Source organism: Andrena cerasifolii, chromosome 10, assembly GCF_050908995.1.
Source record: "Andrena cerasifolii isolate SP2316 chromosome 10, iyAndCera1_principal, whole genome shotgun sequence".
Taxonomy (NCBI): domain Eukaryota; kingdom Metazoa; phylum Arthropoda; class Insecta; order Hymenoptera; family Andrenidae; genus Andrena; species Andrena cerasifolii.
In genome coordinates this window covers 8,621,558-8,639,801 of record NC_135127.1, presented here as the reverse complement: position 1 = coordinate 8,639,801, position 18,244 = coordinate 8,621,558, and the positions used below count along the sequence as shown (strand labels likewise).

Below are 18,244 nucleotides of genomic sequence, written 5' to 3'. Positions count from 1 at the left end.
GTTATTCTAAATTAAAATAAAAAAAAAACCGCGCTAACACGCGAAGTGAATAATTATGAAAATAAATAAATAAGATTAACCGTGGGGTGCATTCCACGAAAAAGGGCCCCATTTTAAAATCTAAAATTTGGTGTATCTATTCGTTATTTTCTTTCCGTCACAGTTGGAGGGCCCATTTCCAATTCTTTTCTAGCTTTTACAACCCATTTTTTTTTAATTTTTCAATTTTTTAGGGACCCCCTCAGCTCCGGGGCCCTGTGGTGGCTGTCTTTTTCGCCTCTATGTTAAGACGGCACTTATATGTACCATATACTGTCAAGTTTCCCTTTCTTTCTATATTAACATCTTAATAAGTGTAGAAATAGCTATATAACAATTGCTTCATGAAAATTATGATCCAAGCCAAAGCTATACTTGTTTTCGTTAACTGTATTTATATTTATAGATGTAAATATCTATTAAAAATAATATTCAGTTAACAAAGTGTTTTGTAACGCATATGTCGAACGCCCGAATAGCTCAGTCGGTAGAGCATCAGACTTTTAATCTGAGGGTCCAGGGTTCGAGTCCCTGTTCGGGCGGTTACTTTTTGCTCATAAAAGCGACTTGAGTTTTTGATAAATTACACGACATATTAGAAACGTGGAATATCTATTATATGGTAATGTATCATTTTTTGATAAAAAAAATTTGAAACAAAGTACTTATATTTCAAAGTATAGTATAATGTATCGCAGGTTATTTTATTTGAAACTTATACAATGGAAATTTTATTCGTAACTTCTACTGTAGATTCTGAACACAAGCTTGTATAATGGTTTCTTTATTCAATAAACAAGTTGGTAGTAACCAAGTACACTAACAATAAAGTAATATCGCTGTTTAGCTGGAACGACTTGGAGTGCTTAGCTCGTCTAGCCATTTCTTCTCAGCTGAAACAGAAAGATGTACAATTATAGTGCACGAAAGTAAAACGTAAATGTATTATACTCAAAAATATTTGTTATATGATTTGCAGAGTCTTGAATACATCAAAGTAGCGTCATGTTTAGTAGCTATTATTCTCACTATATCCTTTACCTTCCAAAGCGAGCTTCCTCTCTTTCGCGAGCCTTGCATCCCGCTCGGGCTTTTCTCTCAGCGCTTTCTCACGAAGTGCCTCTTCTTTCTTGCTGAACCTACGATGATGGTAAGCTCCATAGAGAACTCCTGTTAGCAAAAGACTCCATCGAGCAAACTGTATGGAACAATGATTAAAAAGGTAAATACCTCTGAAGCTTCATGGGAAGCTACTGTAAAATTAATGAGAGACGATTGTACAGTGACATTGTACAGCGTTCAATTGTTTTAACAACATACATGTACAGTTGAAGCTTACAGAATAACATAAATTATCGACAATCTATCGTTAAATCTATTAATATGTCAGCAAACGTGAATGAATAATGTCTACATTTATTTTCGCGGGTAATCAATGAAAGATATTTCGATGAAATCCCATAAAAATTATGTAATGTAATCGCAGCGCGAAAGCACCCGCTCCGAGGTGCGTTTGTTTTCTGTAAGAGAAGAAAATCTGAATAACGTCTCTTGGCAAATATCCTACTGCAGAATGTTCGAATACGATTTTAAAAGATTCTCCTGCGACAAATTGATGATGCTTACTTTAATCACAGGAGACACCCGCAAGGGCCTCGGAGATGCCTCGGCAGACGACATTTTGCCAGTACGCTAGGGAATAATCATTCTGGGTAGACCTCTTGTCAAGTCATCCCCACTTCGCCAAAACCGTTTCAAATATTCTGGCGCGCTTATCAAAGTCTAGTAATCATTTCTTTCATCAACATTATTCAAATAAATATTATTATTTATCGCGTTTAAAGCATTCTAACAGAATAATATCAATGATTTAAAGAATATAACGCTGATCTGATTCGAGTCTAATGTCGTTTACACGAGACTAATGAGAACTGCCTTATCGTATTAACCCTCTAGCGGCGAAACTGTAAAGCATTAATCGCAGACGCGTTTCTGTAATGCGCATAGCCGCAGGTTCTCAACGAAGGATCGTTTAGATTTCTCGGACAGTTCTCGGCAGTGAGCAAAATGGCGTCGTTGTGGATGGTGATATCTTTGACGATTTCGTTATTTTTAACACCTTTTCTTATGTTCCTGCTTGCCATTATATTTCTGGCTTCCATCGGAAAGTCGCTCGGTGTCAGAAGGTTATACATAAAATTGCTGCTGGCGCTATTCGAGGTAAGCCTCTCGGGCGGGACGGGTGATAATCGGGCTTGTCATGCGAAGGAATTTTGAAAATCGTGAATTGAACCGACGATACATGTCTGGCGGATTGATACAGTACGGTGTTACGAATAGAGAACGAAGTAATGCCGATGCACCTCTACAGGTTATATCGTGCTTGATATTCATTGGTCGCGGCGAATCCTGTCGTGCGGAACACGTGTTAATTATAAATATATTTCTGTCGAGAAATATGCAGAATTTAGGTGGATGCATCGAAACCGTTCGCATAATTGAAGTGGCATGTTCGATTCGGGTGTCGAGATTTGCGCCAATTTTCGAACGTTTCTTCTCGAACGATCAAGTACCTAGATGCCCCCTGACAATTCTGTTTACACGCCGTTAATAATGCCGAATCGTTGGCCGTGTTTTGAGGCGTTCGATCAATGAAACATACAATCGCGAGCCTCGGCCCAATCCGTATCTAATTAACCATCAACAAGTAGCGGTAATTCGATTTATCATTTGTAATGTCAAAAGACCGTTTCACGGATTCCTCTTGTCCAATTTCACCGTCGAAAAGCACGTTGTTCTCGTGACAGCAGCCGCAAACGTCATCTCCACGAGACGTGCTCGTTGAATAAAAACCAATGTCCATTGATAAAAGATAAGGGGATTCGGTTTATTTAATCTGTCCGCGGTTTAAGTACTTCGAAGTCGTCTGGATACCCGGGGATTTTGCCGTGAAAATGATAAATACTTGTCTAATCGCTAATAAGTGACCTTTCCGATAAAGGGGGATGGCATAAATTCGATAAGAATCAAAGGTATCGTCGTTTTATCTGTTTTCGGCGTCCTTGCGAGTGGACCAGGCGTATAGGTGATCGAAAGTTTCGTGTAACATCGTGAAATATTTCTACACCGTGAATTTTCTCTGCGTCGTCACGTTTCGAAGCAATTGCTGGCGTATTTATTATTTCGCTGTTAAGTGCAGCGGCGACGAAGGTAACGAGGGTAATGTGCCCGGTGAAATATTAAATTGGAATTAATTTAAGCGCACTTTGGCGAGCCCGTGGACGGTATTGCATCGCGTGTAACGTGCACGTATCGATTTAAAGCCGTAGTGAAGTGGCAGGCCTCCAGCGATCGAGTGTGTGACCGGTGTACGAAAATTCAATGCCTCCGTGGCAAGGCTTTTCCGCGAATCGGTCGAGTGGCACGATCTTTCGCGGACAAAGATTCTAATGCGCGTCGCGTGCATTGTGCCAAAACACTGTCCAAGTGACGCTTCAGGCACGCGAATAGGTGTTCTCGACGTTTCGAAATCGAGGAATTCGACTTTCTCGCTACTTCCTCGCTGTGATTCGAATTTTAATTACGTCCTGCCGAATTGCGCGCACCGTGTGCGGGCGTATCCTCGGAATGCAGGCAGCATTAGAGAGATGGAAATTTACAAGTTTTACGATGCTTTTGTTTGTCCCAGCCGATGGCATTAAAGTTATCTCGTTTAATCAGTGCCGGCTGCAGGGAGAATAAGCGAACAATGCCTTTATTAGACTCTGTGCCAGGCGACTTCTTTTCATCCCCGATCGTTGCAAATATCGCGTATCAGTTTAATCGTGTCATCGATCAATTTTCGATAAGCGATATTTTTTTACAAATCCTGATAACTAATGGTGTAAAGTCCACTACCGGAAATGAAATCAGTTGGTTTTCAAAGAGCACGCTCGGAACAATAAACTCCACCGCAGGGTGAAGGTCGTTCTTTTGAAAAGTCATTCCTTCTTGAAACGATCATTCATTCTCTAAGTGTTTTAAACGACGCCAAATATTCTGTTCCAAAAGCTTAACGTACCGATTCGTTTGACTGGTTAAACGTAAAGTCATCATCGACGGGAATACCCGCTTTGTGTACCTTATTGAAAGCGCAGCGTGTTAATTCCGAGCGCAACTACTTGAATAAACTAACTAACGATTAGGTACACAAGAATTCAGTGGACGATGCACATCGTGCACGTGATTGGGTGCTCCGTTTAATGGTATCGATTTGTACTGAATTGGGTCTAAACAAAGAAAGTTTGCGGAGGGACTTTCACTTTTGAAAGTAGTGATTTCAGAATTCTATGGATGCACTAGTGACTCTGCAGTACTGTCAACACCAGTAACGAAGCAGCTAGTCGCTTTAATTGAAACTGCTTTAAATCCAACTCGCACGATCGCACGAAATTAAATCTTCTTCAGCCACCAACGCGGTCCGCGGTTACCGCAATCAGGTAACTCCGATGAAACTAATGGTACATATTTCCTCGGTACGCAAACTACAGTAATTCAAGAGCATTGAAATTCTATTTTTTTTCCTTTCAGCAATTTCGTATCGTTGCGTCAGATGGTTGACGTGGTAAACAAGACCACTTATTCTTCAATATTCTTCATCCGCTTTGAAATGGAGCCACTGAGAATTGGTCAGAAAATAAAGCCACTTTCTTCTACCACTATTCATTCGTACCAACGACAGTATTATTACTCTCGTAAAATTTCACCTAGCCCGCGACACGCGAATATATCCGAAGTAGATTGAAATTCTGATGCTTCTAGGGCACCCGAGGAGTTCCCAAGGAGACGGTACTCCCGCAGAAGTCTAATAAGATTACAATTCCGTAAGACGAAAGATGTTGCGGAAATTGCCTCCAGCATCTGGCCACTCTTCCATTCGATCACACGTTTCGCTCGTGATCACACGGAACCGATGAAGTTACATGCCCGCTCGTATCGCTTTATTTTCAAAAGCGAATGAAAGTCGGAAGGGTAGCCGAGTGCGAAGTCCAAGCAACTGTCTCCACAAGTTTTGCCACTTATCGATCGCGCTTTCGTCATCGTTATCGCCCGTGCAGCTCGGCGGTCTATGGAATAATTCGTAAGCGCGCGGAAGCACGTGTCGAAATCGGCCGGCGTATTATCGACTTTGGGGGTTTTGAAATCCTCCGCGGAAAATATAGTCGACGCGGCAGATTCATTTCTGCCACGCGGTCGACGAGATAGCTCCAAACAACGTCCCCCCCTTTTTTTTTTATCTTTTTCATTCGAAGACCATCCGCGGCCCCGGTCGTAAACTGTCGTCCTTCGCGGAATTTCAACGCGGGGCAAATGCTGTATCCCCGTTTCGAAAGCAGAAGGAAAACTTACGAAAAGTTTTACGCCATCCGCTGCATATGTTTGTGGTTCCATTGGAAGGAACGATGCACTTGCATATGCAAACGATCGTCGGTGCAACCGTATCAAAGGAAACTGAATGACGGGACGGATTTAGCCAGCGATCACTTTTTTGCTAGAAATTGTTACGTAAGAATAGGGGCAAGGTGTAAAAGCGAGGAGGTCCGTTTAATTAAAAGAGAATTACAGTGCGCCTTACGTCGAACGACTTTCTTTAACGAGTGTTACTAATTGCCACTCAGGTCTGATAGCAGTTAAGCTGCGCTCGGCTTTGTTTACAAAATGGGAGTCGCGAAATACGTATGATGAAACGAACGTCCACGCTTTCCACGCGAGGCCGTATCTCACGAATATTACGGGGCTCATTAATTACCGATCAATGCAGTTGTAATCGGCCCATTGTTATATATACTTCAGTCATGCCACTATTCGCCTCATCTTTCTTTTTACGTTCCTTTTTATCTCTCATCGTCGAATGTTTGGCGACCCCGCGGATCTCGGTAACTCTGCCGCCGATGCTCGAAAAGAGTGAATTTGGACGATAGATGCTATCAACGCTCGAGACTCTTTGTATTTACTTGGAAGCCAACAGAATCACGTCGCCCGCTGCGATTCTCACTTGCTTTATCGTTTATCAGCTGACGAGAATCTGGTTGCTCAGACACTTTGCCCGTCTTCCTTGTGTTTGAGCAGCTTGTATGTAGATCGTACGCTAAAAATAGAGGATCGATAGGAGTAATTGCTTTGCAATCATTCACACCGATCGGGTAATAGGTACTACGCTCTGAAAATCAACATTCGCAATTTGATTATCCGTTCTAACATGCTTACGACATTATTTCCTGTATACTGTCGTTTCCTAATCAGTTGTCGCTGAATTCCATTATGCGGTTAAGAATACGCATGGGTATAGAAGCTATTAAGTAGATCGTGATCTTTGAATCTGACATCCTGTTTTCGTGACAATTGCATTCCAATTCCATTTCTGTCTTGTTTCTTTTTAATTGAATTTCAAACGTGATCTTGACTGGAAGGCGAGTGATGTTCCACTCCCATATCCACGTTATCTTCCGCGCTTTTGTTTTGTTATTGAACAATGTAGCTACGGTACCGTTTGCAGAGACAGCGCGGCACAGATTCCTGAGGGGCATTCTAACATATACCCGGGTAATTACCGAGCACGCTTTTTGTTGCAGTACGGCAGGCAAAACATAGAGAATGTCAAGAAGAGGAACGGTACTTGGCATCAGGACGACGATGCGGAAGAGGAGCACGAGCCGCTCGTCGAGAAGCAGAACATGCAGAACTCGACGAGGGCGAGGCACAAGATGCAGAACGGGGTTCCGTGTAACAACGTGATAGCCAGGTCGAAGGACCTGATCCTGGTGCCCGAGCCGGAGATGCAGAATCACAGGAACCATCTGGAGGAGTCGAAGTCTCAAGCGTCCACTGTGGTTGGTAAAAGCGAGGTACTTTTCGTTTTCCTGAAGCCTGCTAGGAGATTTTTCACGCGATTAACGAGAGGCGCTGTCGTTGCAGACCCTCATCCGCAGAGATTCCTTCGAGACCTTGAAGAGGGAATTCGAGCCTGCTATTTGCTTGGAGTACATCAAGGCTGGTGTGGAGGCTATTATCGAAGACGAGGTGACATCGCGTTTCGAAGCCGAAGAGCTCAAGGTTAGACTTCTGGATCGAATTTCTGCGAGGCAGTTACCGTGGTCCAATTACTTAACGACAGATTGGTATCCTTCGTTTCAGAATTGGAATCTGTTAACGCGAACAAATACGAACTACGAATTTATTTCCTGGAAGCTGACTGTCATATGGATGTTCGGATTCTTCATGCGATACTGCTTTCTCCTCCCTTTGAGGATACTCATCTGTTTTATAGGTGTAAGTCGAGTGATTTCTTAATGTATACTCACATATTATAACAAGGGTTTACTTCAAGCTTGCAGTCTTAGATAACAGGAGATTTATCGTTAGGAAAATAACTTGTTCTCTGAGTCGTTGAACTCTGTAGTTTCAAAATGACTAATATCAGAGCTCCCTAGGTACAGTACCTTGTAGTTTCGACATTTTTTATCGGCCTGCTACCAAATGGCCGCGTTAAGTCTTGGGTGTACAACAAGGCTAGCCTCAGTGCGTTCAGGATAATAGCGCAGTCTCTAACATCCACGATTACGGTCCATAATCCAGAGCACAAACCAAAGAATGGAGGGATGTGTGTGGCAAATCACACTTCCACGATCGATGTGTGCATCTTGTCCACGCAGCTGACATGCTCTTTGGTAATACACCTTTACGTGGATGGGTCGTGCTTGTTTTCAAAATTCCTCTCTCACTGGGCATTTCGTGGCTTGGGAATGTATCTGTTTAAAACACGTGTTGGTTGTCCTAAATATACATGCTGGGGATCTTCCTGTACCATAAAGGCGTAGACTAAACTTGGGACGAAGCGAATTTTCTGCCTTCCGTCCTGTAAATCCCCTAAAACAGTACACATTAGCTACCGACGAAAGTTGACATGCATTAGTAAATGTTACAGGTAACAGTATCCTGTAACTTTGCTTTGCAGGTAAAGCTGCTCAGCAACGATACAGAGGGGTTCGTCGTTTCTCAGGTGCAAAGCTTATGGTTTACAGGTGATGTGGCTGACAGTATGTACTGCAGTTGTGGGCTACATTCCAGAGGGTAGTTTCAAGCGGTGGCTGAATTACAAAGTCTCCATAATGTGCTTCGGTGTATTGTCGAGTGCCCTGTCGTCAGTAATCACCTACCATAATCCAGCGAATCGACCTATCAGGGGCATCTGTGTGGCTAACCACACATCACCCATAGATGTTCTGGTACTCATGTGCGATAACTGTTACTCCTTGGTACGTGGTCCCCAGTTCGCCGAAATAATCTTTCTTCAGTCACGCCCTGTAATTTTTCTTTAATTTTTGCATGACCTCTATTCTCACCGGGGAAGAAAAGTACTTAATCGTCTTTTAATATCACTCATCTGTTAATCCTGTGCTTGTATTACCAAACTGCCCTTTTGTTGCGTCCACTGTGTAAAACAGTTTATACCATTAATTAGTAAATATTAATTTAGATAGGTCAGAGGCACGGTGGATTCTTAGGGATCTTTCAAAGAGCTTTGGCTCGTGCTTCTCCTCATATATGGTTCGAGCGATCGGAAGTTAAAGATAGGGAAGCAGTAGCGAAAAGGTAAATAGATGCACGAACGACTCTTCCCTCTGTACAGATGTATTTCTTGAATTCTCATTTTCATTCTCTGTCTGTCGTTTAGGTTGAAAAAACATGTGTCCGATCCTACGAACCCGCCAATTCTCATATTTCCAGAAGGAACGTGTATAAATAATACGTCAGTTATGCAGTTTAAAAAGGGCAGCTTCGAAGTTGGCGGTGTTATTTATCCTGTTGCTATAAAGGTAACTTTCTCTGCGCATGGTAGCTCTACATTTACACAGCAATTGTGGATAATCTAATTTCATTGATCCTTTTAGTACGATCCAAGATTCGGGGACGCGTTCTGGAACAGCAGTCGCTACTCAATGATACAATACTTGTACATGACTATGTCAAGTTGGGCCATAGTTTGCGACGTTTGGTATCTTCCGCCAATGTACAGAAACGAAGGGGAGAGCGCCATTGACTTCGCAAACAGGGTGAAGTCTGTGATAGCGAGACAAGGCGGACTGGTCGACTTGCAGTGGTAGGTTAAACGTTTATAGATTCATTTCTGTTAAGGATGTATCGGACCCATCTTCAAAATCGTACCAAGTTGATGAGAATTTGTGAGATTGTTCTTCTTAATCTCCCTGATGTTCTCCAAAAATTTTAAACGAATTCACTATACGATTGCTGAGTTATAACGATATTAATTTTCAAATAATGCTTGAAAAAGCATTTGTAAAGTGAAAAATACCTTTCTAGGAGTAAAAATAAGGCTCCAACTATCGTACGAGTTCTTTACATCTAGATTTACTATGCGCAAGACGTAGATATTCGAGTATTTCAAATTTCATATACTTTTGTCTAATATTGTACGTCCGATGCATCCTTAAACCTACAAATCGTCAAGGCATTTTACTGACGCAATGAAATCTTGTACAGGGATGGCCAGCTGAAAAGAATAAAGCCAAAGAAAGAGTGGAAAGAGAAGCAGCAGGAGGAAATTAGTAAACGACTTAAAGTCGAATAAACTAAGTCATCTCTAGTCGCACCTTCACGATTGATATTATGTGTGATATTTTGCTTAAACCGGAACGTTTCATCTGATGCGCCGTTCCGTATTTGTTGTGAATATCTGTTTGATGCTGGAGGGAAAGGTAGTCTGTGTGTATGATTCAGTTTGTTTAATTTCACAAATATGGTACATTGCATTTTATCGTATTACCTTTTACGCGCGACACGATAGATACATTTCCATAGAAGTGTCTCAGTGTGTCAGATGGAATTTTTAGCGATGTCTTTGTAAATCAGTTATTTATATTATTAAGTAGAAATGTACTTCGTGGTTACTTTTTGAAGGTGGAGAACTGTGAGGATCATTTCTATCGAGGAATTATGGAACAGAATTTTTAGTAGCGTTACATTTGAAATACATAGTTGAGACACTGCGAGTACCACATTTGTCAATTTTTAATAGCGAGGCATTATGAATTTATTATTATTTATACATTAACGAAATGTCTCGCGTGGAATGCTGTGTCTCAATGTTGAGACGCTATGCGTGTATGAGTATGTGTGTGTGTGTAGCATCTCAAAGTCATCTCATTCGTATTCTAACATTTTTTTAGATCACCCCCATCATCTCATTGATTTAATACGAGGATTTAAATTTATCATATAGGGAATTGCATTTTTCTGTTCTTTTTATAAAAACGATAGGGAAGAACATTATGTCTCTATTGTAGTCTAAAAAATAAACTATTTATTCATATTTCCCAACGAAAGAAATTAGAGCACGCCAGGTTAAAATTGTAGTACCCATCCCTTGGATATAATTTAGAAAGTCATATTCATTGCAACCTAATTAAGAATGTATTTTACATATTTTATATTTTTATAGTTCACATCATCAAAATTAAAAAAAAAAGCGATGGTACAAATGTACGCGTGAGTTGAAATGCGAAGCTCGGTTGAACTACACTCATCGTATATTTATCAAATAAGAAAGATCATAAATTTCAATGAGTTGCTGTAAATATTTTACATATTATCAAGTTGGTATTTTAATTATTTTAATTGAAGTTAGGTATTATACTCGTTATGATCGCGATACTTTGCATTAACATCCCTTAATGAAAACACTGAGCATTGAATAAAAGAATAGGCAGTTAAACATTTGCTTCAGTCCTTTTTTTTTACTCAAGTACACTTTTATATTTGATATAACTAATGTTCACACATAATACAAATGAAGACTAAATCGGTCACGCCGAGCAGCGTAATGTTTTATATTATATTTGTGGATTGTTATAAAAATGAAAAAAAAAAGTAACAAAAATAGAATGTCTTATTTAACAGGTCGAATTTGATAGTGAAACGAATAGAGTAACTTAGTTTGAGGATTAGTTTACGTATTCATTTATTCAAGAACTATGGTGCTACATACGATGTCACTGTTCAATTTTTTACATGAAATCTAAAATATATTTTTATATAGCAATGAATATGTAGGCCGTCGTAGAAATGAGAACTTAGAGGGAAAATATTGTGTAACTGTCACGATAAGTTTGACGGTAGCATTAAATACTATTAAAGATATAGTACACGCTGATCCTTAAATTGTAATTCTGCTTCTATTACGTATTAAAAGATATTGCATATAAGGTGATATACTAGTCGTTCTTATACTTACATCACAGAATGATAGAGCACAAATTAACGATTACGTTCGATTGTTATACAAATCTTCTACGCCTTACAGTGTGTTGTATTTCGTATTTTAGCGAAGTATATTAATTTCGTATAAGTAGGATAATGAAACATGCGCGCCGGAAGTTTGTGTACACCGATGGGTGGTATATGTGAATTTACAAAAATTCTATACATTTGTTTCATAGCAGTTAGAGACTTATATTCCTTAACCGACAAATGATTTGATATGTGTACATACATTAAACTTTCTATCTCGATATTAGATAGATCTATTTATTAGATTCTTTTGTAAAATAACATGCAAAATAATAAAAGAAAAGAATGTTACTTAGCAAGTGTAATGTTCTATTGATTCAGAGCTCCGAGATGTGTAATTTTATACATTTATTTTTACACTATTTATTTATATACAACGAAACATCAAGATCGCCTGAAAGTGTTATTCAATTAACATTTTCTTGGACCTTCTTTTCTTTCGTAACATTTTCAGCTTCCTGCTGTTGCTTGTATAATTTCAGGAACTCCTCTGTCGCCGTAGTTCCGACTTTAATAGGTGCGCCAAGTTTCCTCTGAAAATTGATTAAAATATACAATGCATACGAAAAATATGAAGCCTAATATAATCGTTTAAAAGGAGAAGACATTTACATCTGGATACTGTGCTTGAGCCAAAGCTGGATCTTTGAAGGTGAAAGGACTCCAAGGCCCCTGAATCGAAGGGAATTCTGTATGCCACAATTTAAGCAGTCGTAAAGAAGAGCCGTCTTGATATTGCGTTCGCAATAATTCCATCCATCGTACAATCTCCTCTCTACTATAATTAGCAATGGACATCCAATGTCTCTCTCCGTTCACTACAACAAAAAACATTCTTACACACCGTGTCTCTCCTCTTTCGAGGACATTAACTTACAATATTCCGCCGTTATAACTGGACTCCTATGTCTTCTCGCCTTAACGTACACCACGACTCCAGGATTCTCCTTAGCGTAATCGAGTAAATCATTCTCCAAGAACTTCCTGCACAGAACAAAACCGTTTAACCCTGGCAAGAATTCGCAGGTGCGTTTGTGCAGTGACAGAATAATTCCCATTCAAACAACGCTTAAAGACTGTGCATAAATGGTCCAGGTTACGCTGGGCAAAATGAAAGAACTGAGGAGAGTTAAATAGAACGAGGGTTTTAATATAATTGTTGAATGCAGTAGAGATAAATTCCCTTCTTGCCGGAGACCATCAGCGTAGAATATACAAACGTGTTTAACGCAAACAGGTTAGGAAATTAGAAGCCTTACCTAACTCCAATACTCGCACCGTGAGTTTTACAGAACTTCAAAGTTACTCTCTGAAGTTGACCTACGTAACGCCCAATGCCGAGGCCAAAAGGTGCTCGTGGATAACCACGCTTGAGGAATAAATGACTGTTTGACATTCTTCCGAATAAAAACGTAAATAACGCTTCTTCGAATCACGCACACCGCCATTCACCTCGGCGGCGTTCATCGATAACGCATGCCTGCAATTCAGCCTCCGCCTTCAGCTTCCGGTGTAGAATTCCCCCCATTTTCCAATGCCTAGGAAAGCACAATTGTGCCACAAATTATTAAGCTAACGAATACAACGGCGGTTTGATATTAATACTCCGATTACTCTATTCGAAAGGCGAGTGTATTTCATCTTTATTTCAGCGCTCTACAATTTTCTTATCAGCCATTTTCGTGCATCCAGATGCCTCGGCGGGGAAGGGAGCATGGAGAGCCATGAAGCGTTAACCGAGCTTCCTTTTCAAGGAGACTTAACTGTTGTCGAACCAGCGGGGCTCGATTACGTTGCACTTAATGGGAGGTAAAGGAACTGGCACTATAGACGGTAACGAAGTGGGTAGAAATTCTCCTGGCCAGAGATGAACGGCGTCCATAAATAGAAAGCCGATGAGGAGGCCGTGCATAAGGGGAGCTAGGATCCTCAGTAGCCTACTCTTCGGTGGCTTCTGGGGCCAGACGAAGATGAGTCGAGACCCGTCTGTTATCAATAAGAAGCAACGGTTTTATTAAACGAAGGACAGGTAGCAGAGGGTGCAGGGACTTAGAGGGACGAACTTGTATTGCGACGTATGATGGAGGATTTAACATGGTGAGGGCTGACGCCAGCGGGTGCGCTGAATATTCCATTTCCGACGCAAGCTTTTCTTCTTTTATAGCTAAATTTACGGCCACCACTCTGCCCGTACAATACGCGATCTTCGAAATTGTAGTTCGCCCTAGTCAAGCTAGTTATCGTGCTGCCTGCGCTGTCCTGAAAGGAGGCGCTAGTTCCGGTTATCAGCGAACATTTGTCATCGTCCGTGTCACGGCTGGTCAGGTCCTCCGTTCTTCTATCAAATATTATAAACATCTTACTCATACGTCAGCGCTTAAACTTAGAGAGCTATTGTTTCAGGGGTGCGCGAGGCGCATTACTGACTCTTGACTAAGTCGAGAGGTAACATTGCTATTCACTTCGATCTCCTCCAGATTTCAAATGATCGAACAGTTTTTCCAGCTTCTTTTTTTGTTGGGATTAATTAACGCGTGACTTTTGGGGACTAATACATTTTGGAAAAAAACAGACGCGCAACCTTGCCCCGAGTTACGTCTGCGACGGGTCACTTTTTTTCTCTCTTCTTTTCGATGAAGCTAATTTCAATCGTCACCGATGAAGCAACCAGGTTCAGTCTGCTAGGACCGCGACACTGACAGGCATTCTGCTCGAAACCGTCAGCGGGAAATTGAATGCGCGATGTGCAAATTCTAAGGGAAAGATCGTGAAGCCAACCCGATCAGAAATTCTCCGTTACTAAAGCGACGCGATGCAACGAGGCCCTGTTGAGTTTGCGAGGAAATTACAGTGACCCCGTTTCCTTTACAGTGCTTGCCTCTGATAAATCCTACTTTGGTCAGGAATTCAGATCTACCGGGCGCAGAATGTCTCGGTGCAAATGTGAGTAACGCAAGGTAAATATTAACCGGGTGACTTTATGCTCTATTTCCGTTTCCAGGTCCGAAGCCGGACCCGGAGCCGAACGAGCACTGCTCGCCGTACTTCGAGGACATCACGACGAAGATGGAGGAGCGCCGTTGCGATCTTATAGGCAGGCAGAAGCATCTGCGGGACAAGATAACGACGATGGAGCGCTCGATCCCGGCGTTGATGGCGTTCAGCATGTGGAAGGCCAAGGAGAAGTGCGAGGACGCCCCCTATAGCAGGGCTCGCGAGATCATGAAGGCGTTCTCGCCGTTTCCGGACCAAACCGAGAAGCTTCTCATGACCTTGAAGAAGACCGTGAAGGAGCTTAACGGGGAGACGGCGGAGTTGCATGTACGATTGACATTCAGCGATTAAACGCGGGTAAATCTCGGCAGTGTGCTCGACTTCTCGCGCTCTAGATACATCTCCCTGATAGCCAGGGAACCGTAGTCGTCTGTGTCCGCAGATGGCTGCGTTCCGAGGTGCAGAGCCTGATGTCAGATCGGCAGCAGATCCGCAGCAGATTCTGCCGTCAGGCTCTGCGCTCTCAAGCCAGAGCCAGACCCTGCTACCAATCTGATGCCAGACTGGAGACAGATGGTTATCAGGGCTGCTATTTCACTTTAAGAGCACTCCCGCAGGCCGCCTCTAAGTTTCGCAATTAATTGCAGGAGAAGATTATTCAAGCCGACGTTAAGTTGGAGGAGACTGGCATGGAGCTGGAGTCCCTGGAGCTCGCGAACAAGGAGATGAGCGGCTCCCTGAACGAGTTGGAGAAGGAGGTGCAGAGTTACAAGACCCCGAGCCTCCATTCGATACATTCCGAGGATCTACTATGCCTGTCGAAGATCCGCCAGCTGGCCGAAGAGGAGCTGAACCTGAAGAATTGCATCAAAGAGCTGGAACATAAAGAGGTCGTGTTCAAGGATCACATGGATCACTTGCTGATGTCCAGGGAGTACAAAAGCGTTTGCGGCAGAAGGAAGGTCGGTTGCCTCCAGGATTTAAGCTGCGGTCAGAGGATGTGCTGCGTGCCTAAGAAATGCTTGTGGCATAAACCAACCGGACGTCACCCAAAGAGGATGGCCGGAGGGGAAGAGAACGATGTTGTTAGTGCAGAATCATGTATCGCCGGTGATAGGAGTTTTATTGCTCGGTCAAATGGTTGCACGCGAGCCCCAGGTGTAGCTTTGCGAGCCCTATAATCGAGGCGGATGGCGTGTTTACGACCTCGTTATCTCATTACCTCTCGCTTGAACCATTCGACAAGCGGAACAGGCAAGGGGGAACAAACCCCACGCGGGTTGTCCAGCCCTGGTTTAAAGTATGTAATAATAGGGTAAACGTGTTCGTTTCTGGCACAGGCGCGAAGTGACGCAGTGGTGTCTACTTCCGACCACGATCTTAACAACCAGGGGGATCAAGCAAGCAAGCCGGAAATATCGGAGAAGAAGGTGGAGAAGAAGTCTTCGTGGATACCGAATTGGTGGAAGGGCAACAATGGAACGGAGGAAGCCTCGTCTACTAAAAATGAAGAAACGACGAATCTACTCAGCACCGATAACGTAAGACACTTTATTTTATCGTTACAAGTAACGGCATCGTATCGTATCACGCGTTAGGAGATCGAAAAGTCGGCGGCCACTGAAGCACCGACGTCTCCCAGCCTCGACAAAGAATTGAAAGAGAAAAAAGCGGTCGACGATAAAGCACCTAAACCGCGGAAGACTGGATATACAACTACATCTTGCAAGCCTTGTGGATACGGAGTATGCCCTCCGCCATCGTCCACCAAATCCCCAAGGCATGCTCGTAAACCGTGCGTTGACAAATATATGATGCCTTGCGACATCCCCTGCAACAAACTTTTCAAGGCTCATTCGTACAAGGAGCCATCGTTGAGGAAAGCTTTCTGCGAGCTACCGCGCCGCGCAGCCGCGGATCACGGTACGTGATGCAGCTGGTCTTGCGTTGACGAGGGCAGGGACTGATCTTCCTCGAACTTGAAGGCATTCGAAAGTCGTGCAAGCCGCTCATGCTGCCCTGTGATCCGAGTCCCTGCGAAATGTGCCCTTCCATGACCTGCAAGGACTTTTTATGGCCAGTGGGGAACTGCAGATGCAACCGCAGGGGCAAGTGTTCTCGCGGGATGTCGGAGGCGGAGTGCAATTGCAGCGATGCGCCGTTGGGGCTGGAGGACGAGTACCAACCAACTGCCGAGCAATTAGCAGATAATAGTAACAGCGAGGATGAGTACTGCGAGTGCTGCTCCTGCGGCTGCGAAGATAGCGATGCATCTGCGTCCTGCCAGTGCAACTAAGCGTAGGTATATTTAAATTGATAAAAACCAGATTTATCTCCTCGTCCCGTCTGTGCACGATGGAATTAGAACTCTGCGTTGAAAGGGAAGTATTTGTGATCTTTAAGGCTGGAACTGAAAGGGACACAGAATTGTTAGAAGAAATGATACTTTAAATTGTCTCTGGGAGAAATTCACTGTAATTATTTACATACCTGCGCGAGATCACCAGTCTGTTGTCGCAATCTAAGTCATTTATTGCATTCATATCTTCAGCGTTTATCTGAAAATCGAAAATGTTGAAGTTCTCTTGAATCCTCGACTTCGTTACAGACTTAGGAATCACTAGAATCCCGCGTTGTACCTGCAAAAGATTAGATACGATCGCGTGACCTTGAGTAAAAGTTGGACGCTGGTTTTAAAATACGTACTAGGTATCGTAATATAATTTGTGCCGGAGATTTATTGTATTTGGCAGCGAGTTCTTTAATTTTGGGGTCTTCTAATATCTTCGGGTCGTTAGGTTTAGCGTCAGATCTATCGGGAGCACCGAAACAGCTATAAGCAGTGAGGGTGACGCCCTTGGGCTTGCAGAATTCAGAAAGCTTCGTTTGATTCAAATATATGTGGCATTCCACTTGATTCGTCACTGGCTTTATTTTGCAATTGTCTAGCACTCGTGCCACCTGCTCGGCATTGAAATTGCTAACGCCAATGCTCTTCGCGAGACCCTTCTCTACGACCTTCTCCATGGCGCGCCAAGTATCAAGGTAATCTACGTCCTCGGTTAATATTGCGCCACTAGAATCCGTAGGAAAAATTACGTCGCCATCTGTAAAAAAAAAGTATCATCTCTTTAATTCTCGGTATACTATTTTGTGCACTCGTTTGCTACAATAGAAAAACTACCCTTAAACGCAATTGGCGAATGCATCAGATAAAGATCAAGGCTTTCCAGGCCAAGGTCGCTCAAAGTCTTCCTTAAAGCAGGCTCGACTCGTTCGGGCCGATGCCGACTGTTCCACAGTTTACTCGTCACAAAAATGTCCTCGCGTTTGATAACGCCTTCTTTGATCTTCGAGGCAATCCCTGCACCCACCTCTTTCTCGTTCCCGTAAATTGGGGCGCAGTCGAAATGACGGTAGCCAATGTCAATAGCATCCTTTACTGCTTGGGTCACTTCGTGAGGCTTGGACTGTTCAGTGAAGAAAGAAAACATAGAATCATAGAATCTTAAAAAGTGGATACATATCCTATTGATGTAATAGATAATAATAAGTATTTCTTATATGAGGTGAATTTTTCGTAATGCATTGTTTGCAGGATTCAAGTCGAATCAGTCAATGGCATACCTTCCAGGTACCCAAACCCAAAATGGGGCACGTTTTGCCATTATTAAACTTCACTGTTTCTTGCTCCATAATGAATTACGCACTGCCAATAACTTCACGAGACTGAACATATTGCACAGTCACGACTGCTACTTATATTATGCCGCTGTCGTATCTCCTGGTACTTATATACAATGTGCAATCGCATTATTTTTCAGTTTACATTGCAAGGTCTCACATATGATAGTCATCTTCGTAG

At 42.6% G+C, this 18,244-nt stretch overlaps 6 protein-coding genes and 1 non-coding gene across 12 annotated transcripts; 3 read left to right on the top strand and 4 right to left on the bottom strand.

Moving 5' to 3' along the window:
- Positions 1–508: 508 nt before the first annotated feature.
- On the top strand, positions 509–581 carry Trnak-uuu (transfer RNA lysine (anticodon UUU)). Its single transcript has one exon. It is a non-coding gene; the product is annotated as a tRNA-Lys (tRNA).
- Positions 582–717: 136 nt separating this feature from the next.
- Atpsyne (ATP synthase, subunit E) lies at positions 718–1,797 on the bottom strand. Its single transcript, XM_076821967.1, has 3 exons — positions 1,666–1,797; positions 1,081–1,237; positions 718–932 (listed from the first exon to the last, which is right to left on the bottom strand). The coding sequence occupies exons 1-3, from the start codon at positions 1,717–1,719 to the stop codon at positions 883–885; spliced, it is 261 nt and encodes an 86-aa protein (XP_076678082.1). The 5' UTR covers positions 1,720–1,797; the 3' UTR covers positions 718–882.
- Positions 1,798–2,074: 277 nt separating this feature from the next.
- Gpat4 (Glycerol-3-phosphate acyltransferase 4) lies at positions 2,075–11,714 on the top strand. Of its 6 annotated transcripts, none has more exons than XM_076821953.1 (10): positions 2,075–2,259; positions 6,651–6,908; positions 6,994–7,131; positions 7,213–7,347; positions 7,509–7,745; positions 8,100–8,333; positions 8,555–8,670; positions 8,753–8,894; positions 8,970–9,178; positions 9,580–11,714. In XM_076821953.1, the coding sequence occupies exons 1-10, from the start codon at positions 2,107–2,109 to the stop codon at positions 9,665–9,667; spliced, it is 1,710 nt and encodes a 569-aa protein (XP_076678068.1). In that variant the 5' UTR covers positions 2,075–2,106; the 3' UTR covers positions 9,668–11,714. The 6 variants fall into 6 exon arrangements, with proteins under 6 accessions (XP_076678068.1, XP_076678066.1, XP_076678071.1 ...); XM_076821951.1 differs by having other exon boundaries at positions 2,076–2,259; positions 6,651–6,923; XM_076821956.1 differs by lacking the exon at positions 7,509–7,745 and having other exon boundaries at positions 2,076–2,259.
- Positions 11,715–11,718: 4 nt separating this feature from the next.
- Mrpl43 (mitochondrial ribosomal protein L43) lies at positions 11,719–12,874 on the bottom strand. Its single transcript, XM_076821965.1, has 4 exons — positions 12,645–12,874; positions 12,263–12,369; positions 11,998–12,203; positions 11,719–11,918 (listed from the first exon to the last, which is right to left on the bottom strand). The coding sequence occupies exons 1-4, from the start codon at positions 12,779–12,781 to the stop codon at positions 11,793–11,795; spliced, it is 576 nt and encodes a 191-aa protein (XP_076678080.1). The 5' UTR covers positions 12,782–12,874; the 3' UTR covers positions 11,719–11,792.
- A 122-nt stretch (positions 12,875–12,996) lies between these two features.
- Positions 12,997–14,393, bottom strand: LOC143374096 (uncharacterized). The gene is made up of 2 exons (XM_076821966.1): positions 13,449–14,393; positions 12,997–13,371 (listed from the first exon to the last, which is right to left on the bottom strand). Exons 1-2 carry the CDS (start codon positions 13,750–13,752, stop codon positions 13,145–13,147), a joined length of 531 nt encoding a protein of 176 aa, XP_076678081.1. The 5' UTR covers positions 13,753–14,393; the 3' UTR covers positions 12,997–13,144.
- Positions 14,197–15,977, top strand: LOC143374099 (uncharacterized). Its single transcript, XM_076821968.1, has 4 exons — positions 14,197–14,328; positions 14,387–14,706; positions 15,027–15,464; positions 15,720–15,977. Exons 1-4 carry the CDS (start codon positions 14,313–14,315, stop codon positions 15,975–15,977), a joined length of 1,032 nt encoding a protein of 343 aa, XP_076678083.1. The 5' UTR covers positions 14,197–14,312.
- On the bottom strand, positions 15,904–18,157 carry LOC143374091 (aldo-keto reductase 1B-like). The gene is made up of 5 exons (XM_076821961.1): positions 18,007–18,157; positions 17,564–17,849; positions 17,086–17,486; positions 16,870–17,018; positions 15,904–16,789 (listed from the first exon to the last, which is right to left on the bottom strand). The coding sequence occupies exons 1-5, from the start codon at positions 18,073–18,075 to the stop codon at positions 16,741–16,743; spliced, it is 954 nt and encodes a 317-aa protein (XP_076678076.1). The 5' UTR covers positions 18,076–18,157; the 3' UTR covers positions 15,904–16,740.
- Between the last annotated feature and the right edge of the window lie 87 nt (positions 18,158–18,244).

Coding starts and splice junctions, on each gene's coding strand:
- Atpsyne (XM_076821967.1), bottom strand. CDS start 1,719: ATGTCGTCTGCCGAGGCATCTCCGAGGCCCTTGCGGGTGTCTCCTGTG. Junction 1,238..1,665: donor GGGTGTCTCCTGTGATTAAA/GTAAGCATCATC, acceptor TGTTCCATACAG/TTTGCTCGATGGAGTCTTTT. Junction 933..1,080: donor GAGGAAGCTCGCTTTGGAAG/GTAAAGGATATA, acceptor TTTCTGTTTCAG/CTGAGAAGAAATGGCTAGAC.
- LOC143374091 (XM_076821961.1), bottom strand. CDS start 18,075: ATGGAGCAAGAAACAGTGAAGTTTAATAATGGCAAAACGTGCCCCATT. Junction 17,487..17,563: donor TTCGCCAATTGCGTTTAAGG/GTAGTTTTTCTA, acceptor TTTTTTTTACAG/ATGGCGACGTAATTTTTCCT. Junction 17,019..17,085: donor AAATTATATTACGATACCTA/GTACGTATTTTA, acceptor AATCTTTTGCAG/GTACAACGCGGGATTCTAGT.
- Mrpl43 (XM_076821965.1), bottom strand. CDS start 12,781: ATGTCAAACAGTCATTTATTCCTCAAGCGTGGTTATCCACGAGCACCT. Junction 12,204..12,262: donor AGTTATAACGGCGGAATATT/GTAAGTTAATGT, acceptor TTTTTGTTGTAG/TGAACGGAGAGAGACATTGG. Junction 11,919..11,997: donor CTCAAGCACAGTATCCAGAT/GTAAATGTCTTC, acceptor ATCAATTTTCAG/AGGAAACTTGGCGCACCTAT.
- LOC143374096 (XM_076821966.1), bottom strand. CDS start 13,752: ATGAGTAAGATGTTTATAATATTTGATAGAAGAACGGAGGACCTGACC. Junction 13,372..13,448: donor CATCATACGTCGCAATACAA/GTTCGTCCCTCT, acceptor TATTGATAACAG/ACGGGTCTCGACTCATCTTC.
- LOC143374099 (XM_076821968.1), top strand. Junction 14,707..15,026: donor GGGAGACGGCGGAGTTGCAT/GTACGATTGACA, acceptor AATTAATTGCAG/GAGAAGATTATTCAAGCCGA. Junction 15,465..15,719: donor GAGGGGAAGAGAACGATGTT/GTTAGTGCAGAA, acceptor TTTCTGGCACAG/GCGCGAAGTGACGCAGTGGT.
- Gpat4 (XM_076821951.1), top strand. CDS start 2,107: ATGGCGTCGTTGTGGATGGTGATATCTTTGACGATTTCGTTATTTTTA. Junction 7,746..8,099: donor CGCAGCTGACATGCTCTTTG/GTAATACACCTT, acceptor TATGGTTTACAG/GTGATGTGGCTGACAGTATG. Junction 9,179..9,579: donor GGACTGGTCGACTTGCAGTG/GTAGGTTAAACG, acceptor AATCTTGTACAG/GGATGGCCAGCTGAAAAGAA.